General features: G+C 34.8%; 1 protein-coding gene across 1 annotated transcript; it reads left to right on the forward strand.

Moving 5' to 3' along the window:
• Positions 1–204: 204 nt before the first annotated feature.
• On the forward strand, positions 205–25850 carry LOC128861889 (capon-like protein). Its single transcript, XM_054100266.1, has 5 exons — positions 205–210; positions 290–361; positions 24932–25027; positions 25105–25272; positions 25611–25850. Exons 1-5 carry the CDS (start codon positions 205–207, stop codon positions 25614–25616), a joined length of 348 nt encoding a protein of 115 aa, XP_053956241.1. The 3' UTR covers positions 25617–25850.
• Positions 25851–27532: the final 1682 nt, after the last annotated feature.

The following is a 27532-nucleotide window of genomic DNA, read 5'->3' on the forward strand; positions in this document are numbered from 1 at the left end:
ATGAAAACCAAAATGTGTGTAAATTTATATGTATATCCTCAAATTTCTAGTATCCATATTTTTTTGTCCGCAACTGTGTATGCATGTGAAATAATAAATATTTAAAATGATTCTCTCTAAAAACACTCACCATTAGCCCTTTTAAAGTTAAGCACTATGCAATACATAAGTTGCTTTTTAGTACTCCTAATCATTTATATGGAGATGTGTGTATGTGTATTTAGAAGTTTGCGCCTTTTCAGCTCATAAATAATTCATTGTTACATTTCTTGCTCTTTCCTTCTTGCAGTTTGTCGGTTGGGAGGAAGTTTCACGTCCAAATACTCGCGCCGAGATTGTACAGGCCATGCGCCGGATTCGGGTGAGTAAAAAACACAACAAATAAAATGTATTTAGTTTTTAATTTTCTTTTAAAATGTATTTATTTGCGACCAAAAAGAGTTTACAACACTTTTTTAAGTGTCCAACTACATAAATATATGTAACATAAACATAATATATGTAGATTTACTCTCAAGGAAATTCTTTTGGCTATGACGGGCGGCTTTGTACATCAAATTTAGAGCCAATTTATACAATAAATTTTCACCCTGGGTTCTTTGTGCATTATTTTTTAAAGAATTCTCCGAAAATCTTCATACATTTACTCTTCGTGCCTTTCCTTGCGTGATTTTGTTGATTAAGCGGACAATTTCCTTTGGTTATTAGTTCGTTCTGAGCGAGACCAAAGTGCACTTGAATAAAAGTACGAAGATGTGAATACGATAAAAGCGAAATGTCAAAAAACCCCTATTTCGTTGACCGTGCGTTGATGCCAATTTGATTTCTCTACACTTTTTACTACCAAATTCGACACGTGTGACTTTTCACCCTGAGTCAGCGTGTAAACTGACTCTTACATTCCTAATTTACAGGAAAACTGCAAACACGGGGAACTGCCGAATATTATTTACTAAAGCTCTTTAACTTTTGAACGGCAAACATCCGAGTGTATTTCTGCCGTGTAAAAGCTCCTCATAAAAATATCTACCGTTCGGATCGGCTTAAACTGCAGGTCCCTCAATATGTGGAAGAACATCAAGACGCACACCACAGATAGGGGGAAAAGCTCGGCCAAACATCCAAGACGGGTGTAAGCGCCATTTATATAAATATAATATACATATTTACTTAAATATATTGAAAACTTTACAATCACATCTCTCCCTAGCCATTTTTCTCCTAATTCAAAGTTATTCATACCCAAGGATAATATTCGCATAATAAAGATTGACAATTTGAGCAACCATAGAGAAGTAATGTTTGACAATCAACGCTAATTTTAAGTATATTTGCAAGAAGCATTTAACGTATAATATACTAAATATTTCGCATTTAAAATTAATATTAATGTCACTCCTATGGCTTGGTATCCCATATCTCATGCTGAACGTGCTTAAAGGTAAATGGTTCACACAAATATTTACAAACACACGCACAGGCATATGCAAACCAATGTATGTAAGCGCTTGGAGAGTTCAAAGGAAATCCTGACGGCCTTTGTGTGAGAAAGGATATCAACGAAGCGGCAAAATAAGCATTAACAGTGACTTAGAAGTAGCAGTGATTTGATGTGCCCTGTCACGCGCCTGGCAGTAACACAAAGGGCAACGGCAATGGCAAAAGCAACACATTGTATGCAATGAAACAAAGAACCAACCAAACTGTGCCAAGGGCACAAAAACAATATAATAGTTTTAGGCGTGTATGTGTGAATATATTTATATATATATATATATATATATATACATGGGTATATATATACATGGGTATATATATATGTACACTGATATAGATATGCATATACATATTATACACGCATGTAGACATTTATATGTAGATCGAGTAACGAACAACAAAGATGGTTTCCCATTTTGAATAAAAGGAAATTGGGGAAATTACAGTGGTCACGTTCTTCCAAAACCTTCAGGCTGCAACCGCTCGGTAGCTAAGCATCCTACCATTTGGCAGCCGCTATCATAAATTAAATGAAAAGACAATTCACATTTATATGTAGATAAGTTGTGTCTGCTTTGCGGTTGTATGAGTATGTATGAATAAGCTCGCCAAGCCTTAGCGAGCGGGTAGGTGCGCTGTGAAGCGCAGCACTTGTGTTCGCCTGCCATGTCATTGTCATGTTGGACAAACGGATGTGCGGCCACTCAGTCATATATGTATACACTACCGGTTCCTGCGTTGATTTCAAACAAAAACAGTATATATGTACTTATACATAGCTACCCTGCAGGGAAAAATACTAGTTGTAAACTATTTATGGAATACTACCAGTTCACTTTTCAGGCCAACCAGTTCGTGTTCCATCTTTTGTTTTTACAATTTTGGTGTTTCTAACACGACATGTCTTACGGAATGATAACTTTCGGACCTTATAAATGTATATATATTAGGCCGGGTCGATTTGTGGGGAGGCAAAAAAATCGCCCATTGCTCTGTGAAAATCATATTCTAGGGATCAAAATAAGAAAATTTGCCGAAGGAACTATACCTCTAAAACGAATTCTGATGTTCCCCAATTTGGGTCGAACTATTTAGTTTCTTTTCTCATGTAAAGGTGATATTTTGAAATGATTGTATGGGAAACCCCCCAGGGGAGTTCCAGAGGGTGTGCCACTGGCATGGGTGGATCGGCCGTCCAAAGTTAGTGGGGGTCGGTCATACATTTGGACTCGATTGGAGCACTCTAAATGGGTCAAAGTGGGATTTTTCGTTCGACTCAAATTGGGGGACATCAGAATTCGTTTTATATATTTTTCCCCCCTGGTTACTATGTGCAATATGGGTCCTAGGCGGTATATAGTACAACGCATTAGCAAACTACCAGTTAAATTATGAATTCAAATTCGCCAGAAAATAGTCCAATATGCTTTCCATCGTCTTTAAGATTTAGGCTAAGTTACTTTTTAACACACTTTTATTAGCTCGGGTTGTATGTATGTATGTATGTAGCTTTCATAAGCTTCTGTACATAGGTAGTGGCCAATAGAATTATTGTAATATTTACTATATCAAGCATCCCACGCTTTTAACTCTAATTTGAATTATTCTATTTGTATCTTAATTTTTGTTATAATTCTGTTCTGAGGTAGTTGACTATGACTGATCGTTCGATTTGCTATTACTTCATTATAGGTCCCTTTGTCATTAAAATTTATTTTCTACTTTTTAGTTCGATTAGCAATAAAAGCGTGTTTTTTAGTTTTTTTAAACTATTTTTTATTTCATATAGTACTCTCGGTACTTCCAAAATCGGTATCATTTTTTAGATGAGAGTGCCCAGAACATAAGAATTTATCATCGATAACTTCTACGCCGTTTTTGGCGGACTGAACAACTTTAACCGCATGAAAGCAAATATAAAATTTGTATTTTTTCCAGTGCACTTCTCGCTGTAGGCTACTATGCACATGCTTCAAGCAACAAGAAGCAATTTTTTTGGCACCCGTGGATGGCTTTATATTGTATCATAAATGGGGAAAACCCGAAATTCCGGGAAACTATAAAAATTAGTTTGTAATTTACAATGTTGCTACACTAATAAAAATGCACTAAAGAAATTATGATAAACAAAAACTGTTAATTTTTATCATTAACTAATTGTTTGTGAAAATCAACTTACAGCCCTTTCAAAAAAATGGCTAATATTAAGAAAGCGTAGCTAATAAAAATTAAAAGTAAAATAAGCATGCATAAAGGGGAGGCCATGTAAAATTTGCTTTTTGAATCGGCTATAAAAAAAACACCAATCAATATTTTTTCAAACTGTTTTTTTTTATTTTGAAGATTGAACATTGTCATTTATGAATGCGTAGCTAATAAAAATTAAAAGTAAAATAAGCATGCATAAAGGGGAGGCCATGTAAAATTTGCTTTTTGAATCGGCTATAAAAAAAACACCAATCAATATTTTTTCAAACTGTTTTTTTTTATTTTGAAGATTGAACATTGTCATTTATGAATGAAAAAATAGGACTATGAATAAGTTCGTGCGGTTTTACAACAGATGGCGTAACTTGATTATTATTCCATCGATCCACATTTCCAAACATTCATTGGAGAGCTACTGTCGTAAGGCACAAACGTCAGTATAAGTTTTTTATTTGAAGCGTAAACAACAATATTTTTACCACACTTGAAAATGTCGAATTTCGTGCCAAATAATGTGTTTTTGCGGGGAATTCTTCTTCATTATTTTAATATGAAGAAAAAAGCAGCCGAAAGTCATCGTATCTTGGTGGAAGTTTACGGTGAGCATGCTCTATCTGAGCGAACGTGCCAGAAGTGGTTTGCACGCTTTAAAAGTGGTGATTTTGGCTTGGAAGACGAAGAACGCGAGGGTGCGCCGCCAAAGTTCATGGATACCGAATTGGAGGAATTGCTCGATCAAGATCCGGCTCAAACGCAAGAAGAGGTTGCAAAAACTTTGGGAGTTGATCAATCAACCATTTCCAAACGTTTAAAAGCCATGGGAATGATCCGAAAGGTAGGCCATTGGGTGCCGTATGAATTGAAGCCAAGAGACGTTGAACGCCGTTTTATGGCATGCGAACAACTGCTTCAACGGCACAAAAGAAAGGGTTTTTTGCATCGAATTGTGACTGGCGATGAAAAGTGGGTCCATTACGACAATCCAAAACGTCGGGCAACGTATGGATACCCTGGCCATGCTTCAACATCGACGTCGGCGCAGAATATTCATGGCCTGAAGGTTATGCTGTGTATCTGGTGGGACCAGCTGGGTGTTGTGTATTATGAGCTACTGAAACCGAATGAAACGATTACGGGGGATGTCTACCGACGACAATTGATGCGTTTGAGCCGAGCACTGCGAGAAAAACGGCCGCAATACGCCGATAGACACGACAAAGTTATTTTGCAACATGACAATGCTCGGCCACATGTTGCACAAGTGGTCAAAACATACTTAGAAACGCTCAAATGGGATGTCCTACCCCACCCGCCGTATAGTCCAGACCTTGCGCCATCCGATTACTATCTCTTCCGATCGATGCAACATGGCCTGGCTGACCAGCACTTCCGTAATTACGATGAAGTCAAAAAATGGATCGATTCGTGGATTGCGGCAAAACCGACCGAATTTTTCACAAAGGGAATCCGTGAATTGCCAGAAAGATGGGAAAAAGTAGTAGTAAGCGATGGACAATATTTTGAATATTAAATTTGTAACCATTTTACGTCAATAAAGTTTCAAATTTCGAAAAAAACCGCACGAACTTATTCATAGTCCTATTAATATCGTTCAAATGACTGCCACGACTGGCTTTACAGTAGGCTATTCGATCAACCCAATTTTTAAGCACATTTTCGATTGTTTGGGCTCCAATTTCTCTGGATGGTTCGCATAGCATTTGTCCTTAACGGCTCTCAACAAAAAATAGTTAAACGGGCTTAAATCACAGCTCCGAGGCGGCCAATTGATTTCGGAATTTCGGCTTATTATTCGATTTTCTAAAACTGTAGCCAAAAGTTCGAGTGTAACTTTGGCAATGTGACAAGTTGCACCGTCCTGTTGAAACCAAATGTCGTCCAGGTCATCCCCTTCAATTTTTGGAAACAACTCGTTGAGCATGTCACGGTAACGCTCACCATTTACTGTAACCGCGGAAGAAGAAGAAGACTCACCACTTTGGAAATATGTTTTCAATATTTCTCAATTTTGTTCAAGCGTATGGCGTCCCATTTCGTAAATGTCAAACCTGTAAGTAAATTATGAACACCTTTGACATGTCATTCTCAAAAAAATAGGTGGTTCAAAAAGCAAACGCTATATGGCCCACCCTGTATAATGCAACATTTTAATGTCATTTATGTACATAAAATTGTATGATCGCCTACATTCGAAATCGAATTGGCAAATAAAGAGGAAGTTGAATGAACAAACAAGTGATTATTTCTTAGACAATGCGGCGAGATGTCAGTTAGGAAGATATTGGTCGGCTCATTCCAATTTATGTTACCATTAATAATATTTTAACCAAAAATGTATGAGAACCAGAAAATGCCTAGGCCTAACAATTTCCGTCGCTATATATAATGGGGAGAATCATTGGGCAATCAATCTTATTCAAAACCAATTTGGTAAATACTTTTTGCGTTCTTTCGATTTTCTCGAATTTCTTTTAACAAAATCATGCATATCACATGCTTTGGAGCCAATGAAGTCAACACGATTCGAGAGCTTGGCATCAAAAATTACACCCCGTTTCATTCCGTAACGGCGATGTAGTACGCAGCTCTTTATTTGTATTTAAGGGGCGAGCCTAGTTTATGAGGTCTAAAAATTGCATCTCTTTGCGATTTTTTTTTGAATATTTAAAAAGTATAAAAAATGTTTGTACTGGTTAAAATAAGTTGAAAAAAATGTTTAGCATAGAAATTAGTAGAGCGCTGCAGCGCTGGAGTCTCCAAGTGGCGTACAAGATAAAGCTCGTAATTATTATCTAAAGCAAAAAAGTCAAATGGATTTCTAATTATCATGATATTCTAGATGAACTAAGAAAACTGAGGGAAATTAAAAAATTTCAACTTTTTGGAGGCTTTAAAGAAAAAAATGCCTTTCTATAAAAAAAAAATTCACTTCAATTTGGTATAAAAATCTTAAATTTTTTTTAACGCTTGCCCACCTTTGGCTTTGTATCTACGGAAATATTGAGAATTAGGCTCTGTAACTTTGTGTGAGTATTCTGAAATATATTAGGAATCGCTTAAAACGAAAAAAAAAAGAATTAATTTTTTTGACCTTACAAACCGCTTAAATAAATAAAAATTTGGCTCTTGGCAAATGTTACCACAAACTTTTGTTTGTATTGAGATATAAATGGTTAGTTGTGTACCATCGCTGAAACGCATATAAGTATGTATGTATGTGCGAATATATCTGATTGCAGTTTATTGCTGTCAAATGGTTTGCGTTAAAGTTAGACAATTGGTAAACTTCAATAGAACCAATTTTCACAAATAATTTGCTCTTACCGAAGCTACCGCAGATTTCTAAGAGTTTCTTCCAAGATTTCTCTTAAAAATATGCATGAAATAAACATATAAGTAAACCCCAGCTTTTCACCTTTGCCGAAGTGCAAACAAAAAATTCAGAAAAATAGTTATTGTAACATAACTTACTAAAAATCGTTTAAAAAGTAATCGCGTAAAAAGAAATATAGAAAGCTCATACAAAAGCGAGTTGTTTTTCTTAAAAGCCGCACTGTGTACAAGTGATTAGTTCTTGTCTTAGACTAAAAAGTCGAAAATCCTCATAACTCATCGCACGAAAATTTTTACGACTTAATTCCATCTTTGGGCGAGTTGAATTTTTAAACTCACTGAAAAAAGAACAAATAAAAGTCGTAAGTGAAAACATTATATGTAAGTCTATGCTAAGAAATACCAAATTTTTCTAAAAGAATGCAAATTTCTACTCATTACTCGGGGTGTTGCAAAGGCGCAAAATGTTAAAGGGAACCCTCGTACGTTGATTCTATAGCAAAGACCATAATAATCCAAGTTTCAAACCTAATAATTTCAAAACTTTTAGTCAGTATTAAAAAATAAAAATTGAGTTCTTTACACCATTAAATGTTAGTACAATAAAATGCAAATTTGAAGGCGTGCAAAATTTTCATAGATTTTTGGTAATTTTTCTCCTTGACGATGTCCATTCGTTATATAGTATGAAGAAAATACGCAACAACTTCAGAGAAAAAAATTATCGAAAATCAACGAGAAATTCGGCTACTTGAAATATTCATTTTATTACAACTGGAATTTATTCTCAACATACCATTGACGACAGAATCTGCTTTCAAAAATATGTTGCCCTTTTTATGGAATATAAATTATATGTATTCTCCCATAGTTGCTAGGTGGAACATAGGACCTCAATAAACAACTTGTAATTTGATTTATTTAGTGCTAGGTATTAAATTTGTCTCCAGGAAGGTTTTTTTGCATCAGCTTCAACTTTTTGTCTGGTCTTTCGCGTCTGCGCCTCCCTTGGGGTTTCAGTCCAGAATATAAATTGCATATCAACTATTTGAAATATTGGACTTGATTTCTCTCGGTGTGGATAATAGCAATACATAAATGCTCATTTTATTCACATCCCCATAAAAAAAAATTCTAATAATAATGAAGTTAAGCAAAACGTTACCAAACAGGAAAGTAACAATGAAGCAAATATTATTGCCAGTCAAGCCCATTTTTTTGTTTGTTTTACATGAAAAATGAGGTCATTGCCAAGCATTGTCATGAAGTCAACGGCAAAGCTGTTGTCCACCACACATCCTACGGCACATTCGTTGACAAGGAATATGCCAACATTATAGGGTGAAATTATGTTTTCTTCCTGGAAGTAGAATCCAATGTGAACTTGAAACTGTACTTCACTCCATTCTTATTATGCCTTACTCGCAGTTGCTTATACATACATACTATCATACATAACTAGTTACGTATATTTGTTTTGGCCTATATTTGCCAGTAAGCTCTATTTATTTACCCTAACAGCTTTTGGTCTGCATAATAGCATATAAATATGTATGTATGTAGTAGCATATGTGCACACTGATGGATAAAAAATAAATAATAAGAAATTTATGCACGACTCTTACCTAAACAAACCTGCCACATCTGCCCTTGTTCACATCTGTTCTTAATAACTCACTCATTTCATACTTTGCACAAATACATTCATTCATTTGCACATGTATTGGATGGATTTGTATCTTTGAAGATTTGTGCATCAGTTTTGAGTTTTTGAGGGAGACCAAACTCATTTCTTTTCCAATTTCCGGCTGAGATGAAAAAATTATCTGAAATTTATAATGCGTAAAATTAAATATGTCGTCTTACCAAATTTAGAAGTTTTCGTTCTTTTAAAAGCTTGCGCCCATTTAATATTTTCATTGTCTCAATGAGTTTCAGTAAATGCAACACTCTTTTATAAACTGATCAGATTTTGACAAACGAAAATGTAGCGACATATTTCTGCTTTAGTCGAAACATGATTTCGGTTTTATATCAGAAATAAGAGATACCGGTTTTTTTTAAATGGTTTTTGAAATATGGAGGGAATAAAACTTTTTCAGGACTTAGTCATTTCTGTCTTCAAGACTGATTTTCAAAAACTCGGTTTTAGCTATCTGACTACTGCGTAAATTATTTAGTGCACTATACTTAACCCTGAACCTCGTGGCCAGTTGTCTTCTGATTTTCATTATTTTTTTATTTTACCATTTATATTTATTTTTAAATTAATTATTATATTATTGCTATTAAAAAAATGTATCTATCCAGAGTTATGGAGTTTTAAAATCAAGTTTCCCAACCTGGCCAAAATTCACGATTCCCTCAATTTTCCACCGAACAAAAAACCTCAAATGCGCGTCTTTTGTCTTTCGATATATAGTAGAATCCAAATGAATGAAAAAATGAATGAGAATTGGGCTTACACTTCGAACTCACGGTCTTTTATGCTCACTACTCGTTGCACTACCTCATCCGAACCCAGCTTCCTTAATAAACCTAAGACGGAACTGGGTTAGGGAAAGCGTATATATTTTCTACCGGACCACATTCGAGCGAGGTATCTAATCATTCTTCTCACTATAATATTGCATTCGAGAAGGTGTGTTGTAGTCTCCGAAGACTGGTCGCAGAAACGACAGGAGTCAGTTGGCCATATTACAAGAAGTGACCTGTGAGAATGCTAGTGAATAATCTCAATTTGCCTTTAGGGAGAGTTATGAAGGCCTGAGCCTTTTTTGAGTATACCCTCTTCATAGCTTGGTTCCATCATACATCCATAGCTCTTCTCTTTTAAACTCCCTCTTGATGGTGTGTTGTCCCATAGCAGGGAAGGGCTTAGGCGCTATTAATAGTAAGGCCGCAGCCTCTCTGGCCAATGCATCCACTACGTCCCAAGTGAACCTCTTTGGCCTGACACTCATATGATTGTGCATTCCTTCTTCTTCTTCTTGGCATCACAGTCCTTTGTTAACCGTTGCTTCATTCACAACCTTGCGCTTTCTAAGGCTACCCCTTTTACCGCCGCATGTTTAGCTTTTCAAGTTCAACTTCCCCGTCTTCGAGCCATCTCATTCTGGGGCGTTCCTTTCTTCGGCCTCCAACAGGGTGTAACTCAACTGGCTTTCTAGTTGTTCTCCCCTTGGTCATTCTAAACACGTGTCTGAGCCATCTTATCCTCTGAGATTTTCTAAATCTTATGAGAGTTTCGGTTTTTGCTAATACTTCCAGCTCATGATTGAATATATTTTTCGCAATATTTTTCTTTCAAATCAGTTTATTAATATCGGTAGTTTTTACCGCCTATAGTTCGCAACTATAGGTAAGCACGGGGATCAAGGTTTTGTATATCTTGGCCTCAAGCAGCTTCAAATTAGAAAAGTTAGATTTATTTGCTGCTAAAACTCTATCATTTACAGTGAATGATAAATCCTTATTGGCTGATATTTCTCGAATAGTCTCCGAGCAGCAGGTCATCTTGCCTTAACCGGAGCTGGATCGGACCATAAACTTCGTTTGCTCTGTGTTAATTGCATTTAATTAAATGCACTATTTAAAGGGTTACGGGTAGTCAGAATTTGCATTTTGTTAAAGTATAATATCTTGAAAATAATGTGTGAAATTTTGAAGTGAATTCGAAACTTTAATTTAACTTTAGCTTTGGTGATCACTGTAACTTAAAAACCGCTTGGGGTTCACTAAAAGATAGTTTACTAAACTCATTCAATTTATGTATTTATGTATATATCAGGTGCATTTATTATTTAACTATTTTTATTTCCCAAAGCGTTTTCTCTTATTACGGGTATATTTTGCAAATTTTAAATGATAAATAAAGCGTTTTTCAGTAAGAGCGCTTCAATTTTTTTTTTGAATAAAACACAAACGGATTGACTTTTTTAACTATTTCTTTTAATTATCGAGTTTGAACATATTCATTTAAGTATGAAATTCGATTTCTTTTGCATGACCACCGCGTGCACGTTTTACGAAGTCCAATCGTTGAACCCAATTTCCGACCACTCTTTTGCATAAATCGGCCGAAATTCCAGCAATTTCGCGTTCAATATTGGCTCTGAGCTCACAAATCGTCGCCGTCTTGTTACTGTAGACCAATGACTTCACATAACCCCAAAGAAAATAGTCTAGAGGCGTCAAATCACACGAGCGCGGCGGCCATTCGACCGGTCCATTTCTGAAAATAATGCGCTCATCGAACTTACTCTTCTACAAATCAATTGTAGCGTGTGCTGTGTGGCTTGTGGCCCCGTCCTGTTGAAACCACATGTCGTCTAAGTCCATACCATTCAATTGCGGCCAAAAATAATCGTTTATCATGTCGCGGTATCGATTTCCATTCACAGTAACGTGGCGATCGTTCTCGTCAACGAAAAGATATGGGCCAATTACGCCGCCGGCATGTAAACCGCACCAAACAGTGATTTTTTCGGGATGCAACGGTGCCTCATGAATCACGTGTGGATTGCTTTCTGCCCAGTAACGCGTATTTTGCTTGTTGACAAAGCCATTGAGCCAAAAGTGAGCTTCATCACTGAAGATGATTTTTTGGAAAATTTATAAATTTTCATAAAACATTTGCACAATTTGCAATCGTTGCTCAAGTGTGTAGCGTTCCATGATGAAATGTAAACGAAGTTTCCAAATGACAAGCGAAAAATAAAAAATATTGCGTCGTTCGCCCTCCCTATCGGGAAAAAGTTGAAGCGCACCTATTAAAAAACGCCTTAGTGCTGCAATGATAAATGATGCGTGACTACTATTCGGTGCAGTCCAGGTTCGAAACCTTCTGTGGGCACAAAACTCCAAAATGATAGAAAATGTTTTTTCTAACTAGAACTAATTATGGCTATAAAGAACCAAACGCCAGAAGCAAACGTCTATGTAATAAATGTGCGCACCATATAGATCTTAATGCTACAAAAACATAAATACATGAATATAAAGGGAGAAACCCCTTCCATTTTTCCCCCTCTTTTTAGTTTATGGCACCATAATGAATGGTTTTTTATGTGCATACGTGTGTTCCTGCCGAAGTATACCACTTCCCTCCTACGGAGTAAATCACATAACCTAACCTAACTGAACATAAGATTACAACCCCAGCCTGGAAGGGGAAATTATTTCTGACCTTCTGCAAACCTTCAGAAAATTGTATGCATAAAATGCGTTCAATAAATTAGAGAGAACATATTAACGTGTGAAGGTAGTGCGACTTAGGCATCTTGCTTTTACATACGAATTGAATACGACATATTTCCTTTCATGCATGGCATGGAAGCCTTTGTGATTAGAAAAATCTAAAGGCGCTAGAACTTATAGGCATTGCCCCACAAATATACTTAACACACATGTATACACATACATACACATATATGTATATATATACACATAATTGGATTTGCCATTACACTTTCGACTTAGGTACATTTACTTGAACAAAAACATGCGTTTGTTCACGTGTGTGCGTCAGCTTTAGTAGCTGTGATGATGCAAATATTACTTTTCAATGTTCTCAACAAAAGTATAATGAATGAACCCTTAATAAATCCCTATTCCTTAAGATTCCCAATTCCATTTAAATGCACTGCACAAGAAAGTGTTGTTTGCTCACCTTGTCTTTTCTTCAAACAGCGCCGAAGTACCACCGCTAGATATTAGTTATATATATACATCTACAAATATGTATATATGTATACACACGTATTTATTTAGGTATGTACTGTGCAATGCAAAATAAATTTCACTTAAAAATAAAACGATTTTTTTCCTACCACGCAGTGTTTCAACTATGTAAAGGCAGGTGAAAAAAGTCATTGTGACAGTTGATATCCTGAGAAACCTGTTTATCTGAAAGAGAGTAAAGTAATAGTCGTAAATAGAAAATTTCACATCATTTACTCACCCGTCTCTCTTGGAATGGTACATTTTCAAAGGATCAATAGAATTGGTGCGATATTGACTAATCAGTTTAGTTACGTTTAGCTGGGAGCCCTTCAATACCAAGTATTATTTTTTCAACTCTAAACAATTTTCTTAGTGGCATGGATTTTTCTCGCCAAGATTTTTATTATGTATTTTTTTTTCTTTTTTTCACGAAAAAGTATATTTGGAAATGTGAATGTTTTAGGTTATTAACATGAAAAGATTGTGAGTGCCGTCTCTAAATGAGATGTATGCGTTAGAGAATTTTATGCAGTCTGCGAATATATAATATAATATATTTCTACAAGTTCATGCGACTCTGTAAATATATGTAATTTTGAATTTTCTTAATTTTTCGATATACCACTTCATTTTGCGTAATTACACGGAAAATTTGTTTCGAGCATTGAAAAAATCACCTGAGAAATGAGTGTAGTAAAATATTTATATCCATATACATATGTAATTTTCAAGTACAATCTTCGTATTTCTTATAGTGCAAAGCAGAATCTGAAAAACAATGGGTAATTTTTGTGTCCAACGTTAGCCAATAAAGATATTACTTTGACAGAGTCAACTCCATTTTGACGAGTATTCGCTATTAGGCAGAGTTCGTAAATACTTATCATTGATGAGTAAAATATCCCTCATTCAGCTGATAAAAACTCAACTCAATGCATTTTGTTTTGAGTTTTTCATTTCTGCTTAAAACCAAACAAGAGAGCATCAGTTATTTTTTGTAAGAGCGAAAAAATCATTTATTAACATTCTTCTTTCGACATTCTTTTAACATGCGCTCTTTGAAAGCATCAACCGATGTTCGCTAGCTTATTCTCTCCTCTCAGATTATTTAAAAATGATAAACTCTCTTCAACAGTAGCAATCATTTTGTATGCTCAGTGAGTTTTCTTTGAAAGCATCATTTTTTATCACTCTTTTATATTGACACATTTTGCTACTCGAATTTCTATCGGTGTTTGTTTTTATTAAAGCATTTTTGTGACAAGTTTGCGTTTGCAAGTGTTTCGCGTGTGTAAAAAAGTGTAAAAAATGGGCAGATTTTCTAACATAGATAAAAGCAAATATGTGTCATACAATGGTGATACAAATGAATCGACATGCCACAAAATATACAATCACTTCGACAAAAACTTCAAAGTTTGGCTCATCAAAGTAAAATGCCATTCAACTCTGACATACTAAAGTACTGGATAAATTTGCGAATCGCTGAACCAACTCTTAGTAAGCTTTCACAAATAATTTTGTCTGTATCAAGCAGCCAAACTTCTGTAGAACGAGCATTTAGCGCTCTATCTTTGATATTAACCAAACATCGTTTCAGGATGAGCTCTGAAAATCTTAATAATTTGCTGTTTATCAAATTGAATGAAAGTTTATTCAAAAGTACAGATTTTGACGAACCGAACGACGATCAGTCTTAAATATTAAAATATATTTAATCGACTTTCATTAAATTCAATGAACCTCAGCTTTAATGAATTATCTTTTACTTTCTTTCTTTGAAATTCTTTGAAATTTTTATTTTCATATAAGTTTTATTTATTATTTATAAAAAAAAAAAAATAAATGAAATAAAATTCACTATTCTCGCAAATGTATTGCTTTCATTAAATAAAGCAGAACTTGGTTAGGGTATGCTCGAAATGCATATTTATAATTGAGCAATGCAAAAAGGGGCAATATTGAATATCAAATTACTTATCATTGATAAATTCATATAAACTTGAGCTCAAATAAAGAGCGCATCATTTACAAAACTCGGGGGATAAAAACGAAGCGAATGCTCACAGAACGACCAGCGCTCTTTGTATACAAACAAATGAGTAATAAAAGTGTTTGAGGAGTTTACGCAAAATAGATCTTCTCAATGATTTACTAAGAGAATATTTTGTATGAGTTTTATTGCTTTTGGTGATAGCTTGAAAGAGTAGGAGCGAATTTTGAGCGCTTTACGCCCTCTGCTATTAGGGGAAATGTAAAATAATTTTTGATTGATTTTGAGTTTTTTCCACTCACTTGTATATAGTCGAAACACTGTGCAGTGCACACTGTACTGGGTGTGACCAAAATGACTACAAATTTTTATTTTCTACTTACTAGTATTTTAAAAAAACCTGCTAAAAAATACTGTAATTAAAAATGAATTAAAATTTTAATAAGAAGTTTTAATTTTTGTCATCCCATTTCGCATTTTGAAAGCAGTAGATTTGAATCATACAACTTTCCTTAAAAAAAACTGCGGTTTTCAGTAAGCTGCAACTTTCATATTTGCATTTCTATTGCATGACTTTTTCTACACCTTTTCCTAAAGTACTTCGGAAACCGTAAAATATACTTCAGAATAGTCAATTGTATTTGAAGACAAATAATGGCTTTCTAGCTACATTTGGTCCGGGCATTGTCAAGCAAAGGCCTTCGTCGAACAAAAGCGACAGTTGTTGGTACATTTCATGGTTTTAAAAGTAGATTTGACTAATCTGAAATACATTTTATGTTTTCTGAAGTGGAATTGACTATTTTGAAAAATATTTTACGGTATATATGCGGACTATTATCAAACATAACGGGGGATTACTTAATAGTTGGTTGTGCATTCGATCAATTGGAGTCGGGGTTGGAGTCTTTGCAATTGATTACACAGCACCCGATGTACAATAAATTCGGATTCTCTCAAAATTGGACAGAAATACTAACGGGTTGCTGGATTAACGTTTTCTGAGGAGCTATAGCGATGAGGTAGAATCTATGTAACACGTAGTGCTTGATTATCCTGTACTTCAAAAAATGAGCTTCAGATTTCTGGGGGGTCATTATTTCGGGCTCCTGGTTATTCTAGTAGACACAGCCTCATTCGAAAAGTTGGCGAAGAAGAGTTTGCGAAGATCGATGAAATCGGTATGTATAACCCTGGCCAAAATAATATAAATGCGTTATTTTTACCAGTTTTTGTCCTTTCTTTGTTTTTTTTTTTTATTAAAATACAGTTCGCTCTGGAACAAATATCATATAAGTCGAAGTTTCAAACTTTTTACAAGATTTATAAAACTTCTACAAAGTTTCATCAAGTTTTAAATGTTTACTCGGAATTTAAGAATCTGTTCAAAATCCCACGTGTCTATTATTTTGACCAATCATGTATGTAAACAATTTTTTTTTATCATTACTAAACCACTGACACATGTTTTCACCATAATGTACATTTCCATACATGTGCTTGTATGTGAGTAGCCGTGTATGAATAAATGCCGTGTGTGCAATTTGAATGTGAGTTATGCCAAGAATGGCTTCTGAGTGAACTAAGAAGCCGGCAGCATTCAACATGAAGGTGTCTAAAAACTTTGTAATAGGATTCGAAGATTTGCGGAGATTTTTGGATAAAACAGGAGTGGAGAAACAGAATCTATGTTAGTGGTGAAGTGATTGTAAAACTTTGTCAAAGAAAACTTGTGAAAAGAGTTTGAGGGCGTAAGGTACAAAAGAGTTTTGCCGGAAGGCAATAGTAGCATACTCAAATGCAACACAATAAAATATCGTGCAGCATCCAACTCTAATGAAGCAGAGAGGTGAAAAGGAAATATAACTAAATAAGCTAGTGTTGCCGAAAAGTTTTGGAACTTAAACTCGAAAACATGCATAGAACGCACAACCAAATGTAACTATAACCTTATGGCAAAAATTCACACAATCGTTAGTAATAAGTTCTTGAGGGATTTAGAGCTTTTCACATTTTGAAATTACATTGATGCCCCTGTAGGCATATTTATGTAACATTTTTTGAGATGTAAATAAAAGAAGTATATACTAAAAGTTGTGTGAAAAAGTTTTTAAAACAAGCATCTTCTAGGCAGCAGAAGTACTAAATTTGTTCTTGATTTGCAAGAATTGCAAAAGTTGCTTTTTTGGAAAATAAAAAATTTTCGACTACTTTTTTGCAACTGTTTCTGAAATCGCTCGTGTAAGTAATTACGATCATTTTGAAGCCAGAATTATTAAAATCGGTTCATTTTTGACTAAGTTATGGGCATTTAAAAAAAAATTCTTCTTATCTAATTAAAAAAAATCGAGTTTGAGCCGAAAAACAAAATTGCCGATAACTCTTGAAAAAACTTTTTTTCGGGCGAAGAAAAAAATACGTGTCTCATTATTTTGACCAGAGAGCAACATATTTAAGTTACATCGAAATCGAAGAACATGACCCGAATAGCCCGGTTGAATTGTAATGGAAAGCATCTCCTGTATTTTACTGAAATCTTTTCGCAAACGAATATTAGAGCGCCATTGCCAGCGGCCATTTTGATTTGCAGTAGACTTCTCGCCAGGACTAATACAGTAGATGTTTTAGGGCATCCATTGCAGGAAAATTTAACTTACGTTTTTACACAGCAGATCGAAGAATGAAGACGAATCTGTATTATTACATATGTATATATACCTAAAGCATAAATTTTTTCCAAAATAGTTCATGAGGAATTTTCGATGATATTTAAGGATACATCATTTTTCAAAGGACATTATTGTGTTGTATTTGTCTTCGGGAAAAGTAAACAAACACGTTTATTAATAACTGTATATGTCCACTTTAATTTGATATCCATATCAATATTATAGGGTGACTAGAAAAATGAATTGATGAGAAAATTAAAAACAGAGAATGCAGCATTGCTATTAAAACACTAGTTTATTGTAAAACGTACATACTCCAAAATATATTTATCATATACACTACCGGTCAAAAGTTTGGGTTCACTTGAAAAATTGTAAAAAATGTTCAAATAGTCGTGATTTTCTTCGTCAAATATTTTTAATATCGTTATTTTACAGAAATTAATTGTGTTTAATACAAAATATGTTAACTTTTAAAGAAACCCGCAGGTATTTGTTCATATTTTCGATTCCTCGAAATATCCGCCTTTTGCTCGTATTACAGCATCGCATATTCTGGGCAACCTATCAATTAATTTACGCAAAGATTCTGCTGTTATTTGATTCCAGCGATTTTGCAGAAATATCCAAAGTTGTTTTGTATAAGTAGGTTGCAATTTTCTCTGTCCAACTCGTCCCACAGCAACTCGATCGGGTTACAATCCGGCGACTGAGGAGGCCATTCCATATATTTGAGTTGTTTTTGATTTTCTTTGGCTGCAATGTAATCCTGGCAAAATTTTGAAGTGTGCTTAGGATCGTTATCCTGCTGGAAAACGAATCCGCTGCCCACAAGTATTTTCCCACACGGAAAAGCGTGCCGTTGAAGTATGTTGTGGTAGACTTTTTTGTCCATAATACCCTCAATTTGCACAATGTATCCAACTTTGTCTCCAGCAAAGCATCCCTAGACTAACACTGACCCTCCACCATGCTTAACTGTGGGAACCACGCATTGGTTCCTCATGCGTTCACCGACAAAACGACGAACATATTGGCGGCGTCGTTTGTTGAAAATTTCAAATTTGGACTCGTCCGTGAACAAGACTTTAGACCATTGTTCAGTTGTCCACTCTTAATGTGTTTTAGCCCAATTAAGTCTCTTTACTTTATTTTGCTTTCGAAGTAAAGGTTTTTTTGGCGGCGACGCACCCTTTTAGGCCGTAGTTTCTTAGTCGTCGCTGTACCGTCGAAACAGATACTGAAGCTTCGCGCGAGGAATTGAGTTGTTCGCGAATTTCAGGGGCTGTTAGAAAACGATTTTTTTTGCTTACAACACATATGAACGTATCCTCTCCTTTTGACGTAGTTTTAGGCCTCCCAGAACAATGACGGCTCTGATTGCACCCAGTATCGCTCTTTCTTTGTAACGTTCTCATGACAGCATTTTGAGAGACATTACATTTCGAAGCAATTTTTCGCGTTGAATAGCCTTCTCCATGTAGTGCTGCAATGACTGCTCGTGTTTCTACACCGACCCATTTTTCCACAAATAAAACAAGAAATATGTAGTTTTATTTAAATTTTAATAATTAGAAGATCATTTTTGTATAACCTAGACTTGTATGTAAGTTTTTGTAAAACAGTTATTTTTTGGAATACAAAAAATTGTTTTTCTTACCTTTTTGATAACAAAGATGACACCAACAATTAGAAATATAACTCTTGAAGCGAGTTTTGCAGCAATAAGATGTTACGCGTAATAGGCGCTAGACGCATTGACAGAATGCAGCAAGTCATAACACGTCCATGCTTGATCTACGCTTCTCCCACAGTCACTTTGTAAACAATAACAATCTCCAAAACTCAAACTAGTATCAGAACGCACGTTTAAAAAAAAAACACTAATAAGCCGTCTTGATTGTGTAAAATTCCAAAATAATATAAGTGAACCCAAACTTTTGACCGGTAGTGTAAATTGATTGGAAAATTATTGGAAAATTTACAATTAACTTTGTTTTTGTTAACAGGTGCTCGCATGTCGTTAAAAATGCACCTACTTCACAGTCATTTGGATTTTTTTCCTCCGAATTTGGGGGCTAAAAGTGATGAACAAGGCGAGCGATTTCATCACGATATTGCTACTATTGAAAAGCGTTATGAGGGCTTTTGGGATTAAGGGATGATGAGCGACTACTGCTGGATGCAACTTCGTGAATATTCCGTGCAACATAAAAGAAGAAGTTTGGGAGTAAAAGCGTATTTTCGACCTCAAACATAGCCAAGCCAAAAGCTGCAAAATCACACGTGTTGACTTTATGCGTCATAACTTCAAGAATTTTTCGTCGATTCAAACAAACTTAGGCTTAAAATGTAGATGACAAAATTGTCTTTCAGAAAACTTATCTTATGTCGATATAAAAAAAATTTTTGTCCCAGAAAAAAGTTAATAAACTTTGATAATTTAGTAAAAAACGTCAAAAATGCCATTTTTTAACTTTTAACAGCTGTTGCGAAAACTACGACTTCCATTGACACGAATTATATATTACCATGTAGGCTATATGTGTGCCTTTCGAAATGTATGCACTTCAAAGAAATGGCGCGCACTGTTTTTGAGATTGCAGGTAATAACTGCACTATTGCCCAAAAAAACAGGTTTTTTGGGAATACCTCGCAAAACGTTCTTTGAAAAAAAAAAATAAAACTGATTTTTGGTTTCAGCGACCTCAAATTAGTTTAAAAAACGCTTTTTGGTCGATGACCATTTTTGGTGTAAGCTAGTGAAATCTATAGTTTCACGTGCATATGTAATTTTTCATAGATAACTTTTACTGTAACACGGTGTACTGTATGAAATTTTTTTAATATTTTTTTATAATAAAATTGAAGTGAAAATTTGCCTTTTTAAGAGTTATGGAGTTGTTGAAAATATCAAAGTATTATTTTCCTATCAGATGAGAATATTAGCAGAACGTTACATTTAGAAACCACTCGCGGAAGTACTCCTTAAGCTATTATTAATAAATATAATAACAGTTGTCCAACAAGTGCAATAAATTCTGCCCAAAACGTTCCTTGGTGTAATAATGGCCTAGATGATCAAAACGGATTAGTGACAGATCCGAATACAAACGCGTTTTCACTCTTTATAATTTATCTTACACCTGTAAGGAAATCGGAAAGTAACAGTTTCAGAAGTTTTTGCAAAACCATTGAGCGCACCAGGAAGGCTTTTACACTCTATAACATATAGTGTTCTAAGAGTTGCAATATATCAACCAACCAACCTCAGAAAAGGAGACCTTCACCGAAAGTGAATATATGTAAGTGAAGAAAGTTAGATTAACTCAAAGATTTGAACGGGTTTCGACTCACTAAAATCACCTGTCGTTGATGGCATCTTCCCGGCATGACTCCAAATAGACATTGCCCTGCTTCAAAAGCCAATTATCAGGATATCCAGAACAAATAATACACTTGGATATATACCAAAGATATGGAGAAGGCAAAAATGGTATTCAGACATCCTAAACCTTTCAGGCGAATTTTTCTTACATCATTTACGTTAAAAATGATAAAATGTTACTAGACAATTACATTAAGAAAAAACAAACAGTAACAAGAAAAAATAGCAATAGTTTTAAATATCAAAACTAATCGAAAAGAAGATTGCGCCAACATCAAAATTATATGCTGAATGGCGAAGTTGATTCAAACTGGCAGGCTGTCTTTCAAGCAATTTTTTTTTTATAATATTCTTAAAACAGCCTAAAATAATTATTATACAAAATGTAATGTACTTGTAAGCAATTAGTATCAAAGATTTCCTGGAGTAGTGGTGATATTTCAATTTCGGATGTATCCTTCATTTTGCACACCGATTTCTATATATCGCACCTCTAATACCTAATACCATTTACAGCGGATGAGATATGCAAAAAAAGTCAAAAACTTTAAATAATACGGTTCTTAGTTTTTTTTTATCAGATATCTATCAGGTTTCCGATGCCTTTTTGTGCGTGGAACAAAAGTGCTCATCAAGTCATGGTTTTGAGAAAATTACACGTAAAAACCCATGGGTGGAGAAAAACATTTTTCTAATAGCGGTCGCCCCTCGGCAGGCAATGGCAAACCTCCGAGTGTATTTCTGCCATGAAAAAGCTCCTCATAAAAAATATCTGCCGTTCGGAGTCGGCTTGAAACTGTAGGTCCCTCCATTTGTATAACAACATCAAGACGCACACCACAAATAAGAGGAGGAGCTCGGCCAAACACCCAAAAAGGGTGTACGCGCCAATTATATATATATATAACATTATACCCAATGTACAATAATTTATTATTTTCTATCTGGAAAAATTATGTTTACAAGACTTGATTAGTAAAACTCACCTGCTGGCTAATCCTTCACACTAAGGTTTGATCTTCCCATCGTATTACATACGTATATGCGCTATAACTTAACACAATTCACTTGCGCATGAAATATCATAACAATTTATACCGAAAGTACCCTTTTTCCCATTTTTTATATTTGTCCGCCATTCGGAAGATCACGTCCGCTCAACAGAGGTTTGCGTTTGATTTGTTAAGAAAATAAATGGTAATATCTTTCGATTAGAGGTTTGCGTCCGTTGAATAGAGGTTTTTGTGTAAATTTTATGAAAAATAACTATCCACGTCCGGCCAGGAGAGTGTCGGCTTAAAAGAGAGTAATTTGTTCCGAAAACTAATACTTGGTATAGAAAAAATGTGTCGGCCTAATATAGGTGTCAGCTAGGAGAGGTTTCACTGTATTTACTATTTTTATTCTTGCTTGGGTGTACAGATATGGAGTATATTAGAGATATAAGATCGGCCTTTCCGGGATCTGTGTGTTTGAGTGTACAACATTGTTAATTCGAGAGCAAATGCTACTTTTATTAGCAAAGTGTTGCTTTCGTCGGAAGGTTCTATTTGCAATAATTTCAGATCACGGTTTGAAGAGTGGACCTTAAGTGACTGCCTTTCTTTCAGACACGATTTATATGTACATATGAAATATACTATAAACTCCCAGTGTTTTAGACACGTAGTAGAGTGTTTGGTAAATAAAAATAGAGTAAATGCGGCCTTTGACCCCTTTCTCATGGAGTGCAGTAAATATATCGCACCCTAAATACAAAAGGGTCACAACTCAAAATTTTCCACACTCGAGCTTGACTTGTTTACAGTAGCACAGAAAACAAACTATGTGACATATCACGCTGAAATTTGCCATGTAAGCTTATAACAGTCCTACCATCCAACAAAAAATTTATTTTTGCCATATGTCATCCGCGGACCGTTTAATTGATAAAGTCTCGTTCATATTTGAGCAGAAGGTACATTTTGAGTTGTCACCCTTTTGTATTTAGTGTGCGATATGTCTAAATCTTACTTTTGAGGACTCTTGTTTATGGTTGCTTGAAATTTTTTAAATATATTTTATATTGCACTTAAGTTAAATAATTGCAATACTTTCAAAAGTATTCTCGTATTCCCATCTGATCATCAAACCCAAACTTAAGCAAATACTGTTATAAAAATGTATTAAAATGTGCACCAGTTCCTGCTTCAAACTTGTTTTGTGTTATTTGAAACTTAATAAATAACATTGAAAATCTATTCATGTTTAACCCTTAACGGCCGGGAGCTTTTTTTTTGTAATACTCGCCCATAAGACGACGGAAAATTTGGTGAAATTCTAAACAGTATGTAAGGATGAAACCTTAAATTAAACATTTAAACTGATTTATTTAGATATAAATTCCATTTGTTTACTTGATTTATAGTTTTATATGATCAATAAACCAGGGATGTACAAAGTTGCAATATTTGTTAAAGAAAACTACAGCGATGATAAATAAATGAAATGTAAACTGAATTCTTTTCATGTCCCCGTATTGGGGCCTTCCATTTTTTTATCGCATAAGCACTATGTCCCCGCAGCGGGGCCTTTCGGCTGTTAAGGGTTAATATGAGGGTTGTTTGTAATATGTATTTTGCGCCTTTGCAGCAATAAGCATGATCAGATGTAATTCGTTTATTAGCATTAACTTACACATAACATTTTCACTTACGACCTTTATTTGTTATTTTTGAAGGGAGTTTAAAAATTCATCTCGGCCAAAAGATGAGTGGAGCAAACCCTTTTGCTTGCCAGAAGTTTTCGGTGAATTTAAGAAAACTAACTGTCAAAGACAATTGTCCTTCACCACGACAATGCGAGCTCTGACAACTCCACTCACACAATAGAGTTTTTGAGCACTTAAAGAACCAGGTTAATAGGCCTTCAACCCTAACTTAGCCCCTAAGGAATTATTTTTGTATCCGAGCATCAAAAACAAAATGCATGGTAGAGATTTTTTAACGTCTTAGGCAGCTGTTGAAGCCTAAAATCAGATCGTCTTGGAGGTAACCATTTTTGAGTTGCAAATGTGCGTTCAAAATTGGTTCAAGCGAATGCAGAATTGCATTGGTTCCAAGAAAAATATATTGCAAAACAATTAGGCGAGTTTCTTTTTTATTTTACTGAATTTTCATTATTGAGACCAAAATGTAAAAGGCGCCCCTCATATTAAATTTTGAACATTTTTTTCTATAATTACATTTCTAATATTACACTAGGGTTGTTAAAATTTTACCCTATCTAAGAAAGTTATTTTTAGAATGAATCGTGACATCTCGGTATTAAAATAAAAACATACCGAAATCTCGGCATGTACTAAACCGTATACATATACACATTATACTCGTATAAGTACATACTTTTCTAACAACTTGATTCTTACATAGTCTCCACGTGTGGTCATTCTACTTTTGACACTGTTCTGCTTGTATTTTTTTCCATTTTCGTGATGGATATACGAGTAGATATGCATGTATACTTATGTTTGCACGCCCACATTGCGACAAAACTGTTGATGCATTCTAGGAACAACAGCAATAAAAACTAAGTACGAGTGTCAATATTATCACAACGTCCTTTTCATCCTTCCTTTAACAAATATTTACGTACTTACTTACATACTTACAAAAAAATAGCAAACAGTTGGATAATAGGCAGCTGAGCTTACATTGATGTCAAATTGATATGAAAATCAAATCCGACTTTAAGTCAGTAGCAAATCTTCACTTTAGGGGTGCCCTGTCCTTTGTCAATATTAACAGGCATGGCCGTATGTAGGGTTTCAGATGCATAATTAAAGACTTTATTAGATGCGTAAAAAAAGACTTCCTGCTGCTCGCAGTCATTAGTTGTGTGATAGAGAGATTTAATTTCATGCACCGAAAAGTCCAATAAATTTAATAAAGAAACTCGGTTTCGTTAGGGTTAAATATGAAAATCTAAAAATTATAATATAGTATTTACTAAAATTTTTGTGGTAGAGTGGAAAATAGTTTCTAACCTTTTAATTTTCAATTATATTAAAAGAAAATATGAGAAATTTTAATTCGTTTCCCTTTTTGTTTTTCTTTGCAGTACGAATGCAAAGTGCAAAATCTGAAAAAGCGCAAAGTGACTATCCACATTTCGGTGAATGGAGTTCGAGTGGTGCTCAAAAAACGCCGGAGAAAAGTTGGTTAAATACTTTTGTTATTATTTATATTTAAAAAATTACTTAAAACACGAATTAATTTATATTATATATACAGAAAAAGAACTGGACTAATGACGCGGAAGAAATCGAACTACTCAATCATCCCATCTATAGAATTTTCTACGTGTCGCACGATAGTAGCGATCTAAAAATATTTAGCTATATTGCACGAGATGCCAGCACAGACACATTCAAATGCTCCGTTTTCAAAAGTCATAAAAAGGTGGGTATTAAGCGCACACAAACTCCTATGAATATCAAACTAAAAAACAAAGAGTAAAATGAAAATTAAAATGAAATTGAAATTGAGATTGATAAAGGCGCGCACACATGAATGCCATATTTCGCGAATGTACGTATGTACATGCAATATAAATATAATATTCACACATATATACATTCACGGAATTTTTCGCGCTTTCCTAGAAACTTGGAGATGTTAATTTTTACCTTGTAACATCTTTTTTTAATTTCGAATGTTATTCTTTCATAGTTTTCTAGTTTTTTATGTTTACCAGTGACAATTTTGCCTATTTACCTCATAACTGTGTATTATTTTAGCAGTAAAAAAACAATATCTCAACTTTCATATACGAGTACACACGCACAGAGGTATTTACTTGGCTAATGGCCAAATGCAAAAGTAAGTCAAAGTAATTTGTGGAGAAAACTAATTGAGGAAAAATGTTTTCTAAATGGTTTTATCGAGAACTAGTGCAGATGTATACTTTTCAGAATTCAATTATACAGTTGCGGACATAAAAGTGGAGATACCTAATTATGCTTGCATGCGATTGTGTAAATAAGCCATCTGTCAAGCCTGATTCTGGCAAATTACTTTAATAGAATTAAATAATACAAAATTGAATTTAATAAATGAAAATTAATAATAAATTAAGTAACTAGTAGAAATATTGTTTATAATTTTAAATAATGGAAATGTAAATGACTAAAATAAAATATGTAAATGTAAATTATATTTAAGCTTAATATTAAGTTATTTTCTATAAGTATATACTTTACTGTTTCTCGCTATCGCTACCTTCTTTACCTGTTTCTATTTACTTTCGATCATTGACTCTATTTCTACAGCTATACTTTCCGTTCTTCTGATTTCTATTTACCTAACTACTTACTCGCCTATACTCTCTCTAACGCTCCATGTACTGTTCTTCCATTTCCGCTATTTCTTTTATTATATCTTAGTTTTAGGCATACAATAAGGACAGAACATAATAAAATAATCTCACTTTTGAATTGTTAAACGAACGAGTGCGGTTTAATTTTTAATCTCGCTTCCACAGGCAATATTCGTTTTTATTCGCGCTTCCCCCTAAGTAAAGTTGTTTTTAAACCATTTACATATCTTTACATATCAGTGAAGAATTTTGACCATCTATCAGCGATCTCCCTTTGTTCTTTACAAAGTTACGCCAGTTACTCGTACCAGGTGCAGAAAGTTTCTTTCATTATCCATTGGTGCCGAGTAGTTAAAGGGATATTTTATTCACCATGTCTATTAACGCTACTAAAAATATATCACATTGAAACTTAGTGCTAGTGAGGCCGTTAACCGGCTCTTAGGGACTTTTAACTAACCAGCTGACTTGCTGACGTAACAAGAGATATGACAGCGTTTACGACAGAGGTCGGCAAAACTGAGGCCGTGTTCGTCTTGTACGAAAATATCAACGTTTGAACAAAGGCTGATTGAAAGACGGATTTCATTCAAACAAACTCACTTCACGCATTTTGTTTTTATTATACTCGCCTATCTATCTCTGTCAAACCCACTATGACGTAACAGCCAAAGTTGCCATCACAATTTTGCTTCCGATGGCCAAACCTTGTAATCAATTATTCTTGCCGAGAACCAGCACCCGAATCCCGAAACTGTTATTCCTTTATTTAGGGATTTAGTAATTTACTCACTTGAATTTGTTATGTTGCCATTTGGCACAATTTTGTAAACTATAGAGGCGAATTTTCGAAAAATAAATACTTTCCGTACTTCATAATGGTACCAAATAAAACGGAATCACGATAACTTTAATATATTAGTTTCGGGAATAAGTTCGTAACATTCGTAACCGAATACTTTTACTTAAACAAAAAACAATAAGATAACCAAGTATATATTCGCCATTGCTGTTTACTACCTCTTCTCACTTCTCGGCCAATTTTTTGATGCTTTTCCGCCAAAAATCGCTTGGTCTGGTGTCAAGGAAGTTGTTGAGCCAGTTTTTAGGGACCTCTTTGTTAGCAGGGCAATGTAAAACTCCTTGTTGACAGTGCACCATGCCCTCCCAGTCCCACTAAACACACATCATGATCTTCTTTGGATGTAGATCCGGCTTGACTCTCGGCTTGGGCGTATCTTTTGGGGCCACCCACTCTTTGCTTTGCTTCATATTGATGTGTTGGCACCATTTCTCATCTCCCGCGACGATTCGGTGCAAAAACCGGTGTTTGTGACGGCGTGT

This window comes from Anastrepha ludens, chromosome 4 (assembly GCF_028408465.1).
Source record: "Anastrepha ludens isolate Willacy chromosome 4, idAnaLude1.1, whole genome shotgun sequence".
Classification (NCBI taxonomy): Eukaryota; Metazoa; Arthropoda; class Insecta; order Diptera; family Tephritidae; genus Anastrepha; species Anastrepha ludens.

Bases quoted from the DNA above. Each gene is read 5' to 3' on its own strand.
- LOC128861889 (XM_054100266.1), top strand. The intron at 362-24,931 runs GTGAGTAAAAAA...TTTTCTTTGCAG, and splicing joins AGGCCATGCGCCGGATTCGG to TACGAATGCAAAGTGCAAAA. The intron at 25,028-25,104 runs GTTGGTTAAATA...TTATATATACAG, and splicing joins TCAAAAAACGCCGGAGAAAA to AAAAAGAACTGGACTAATGA.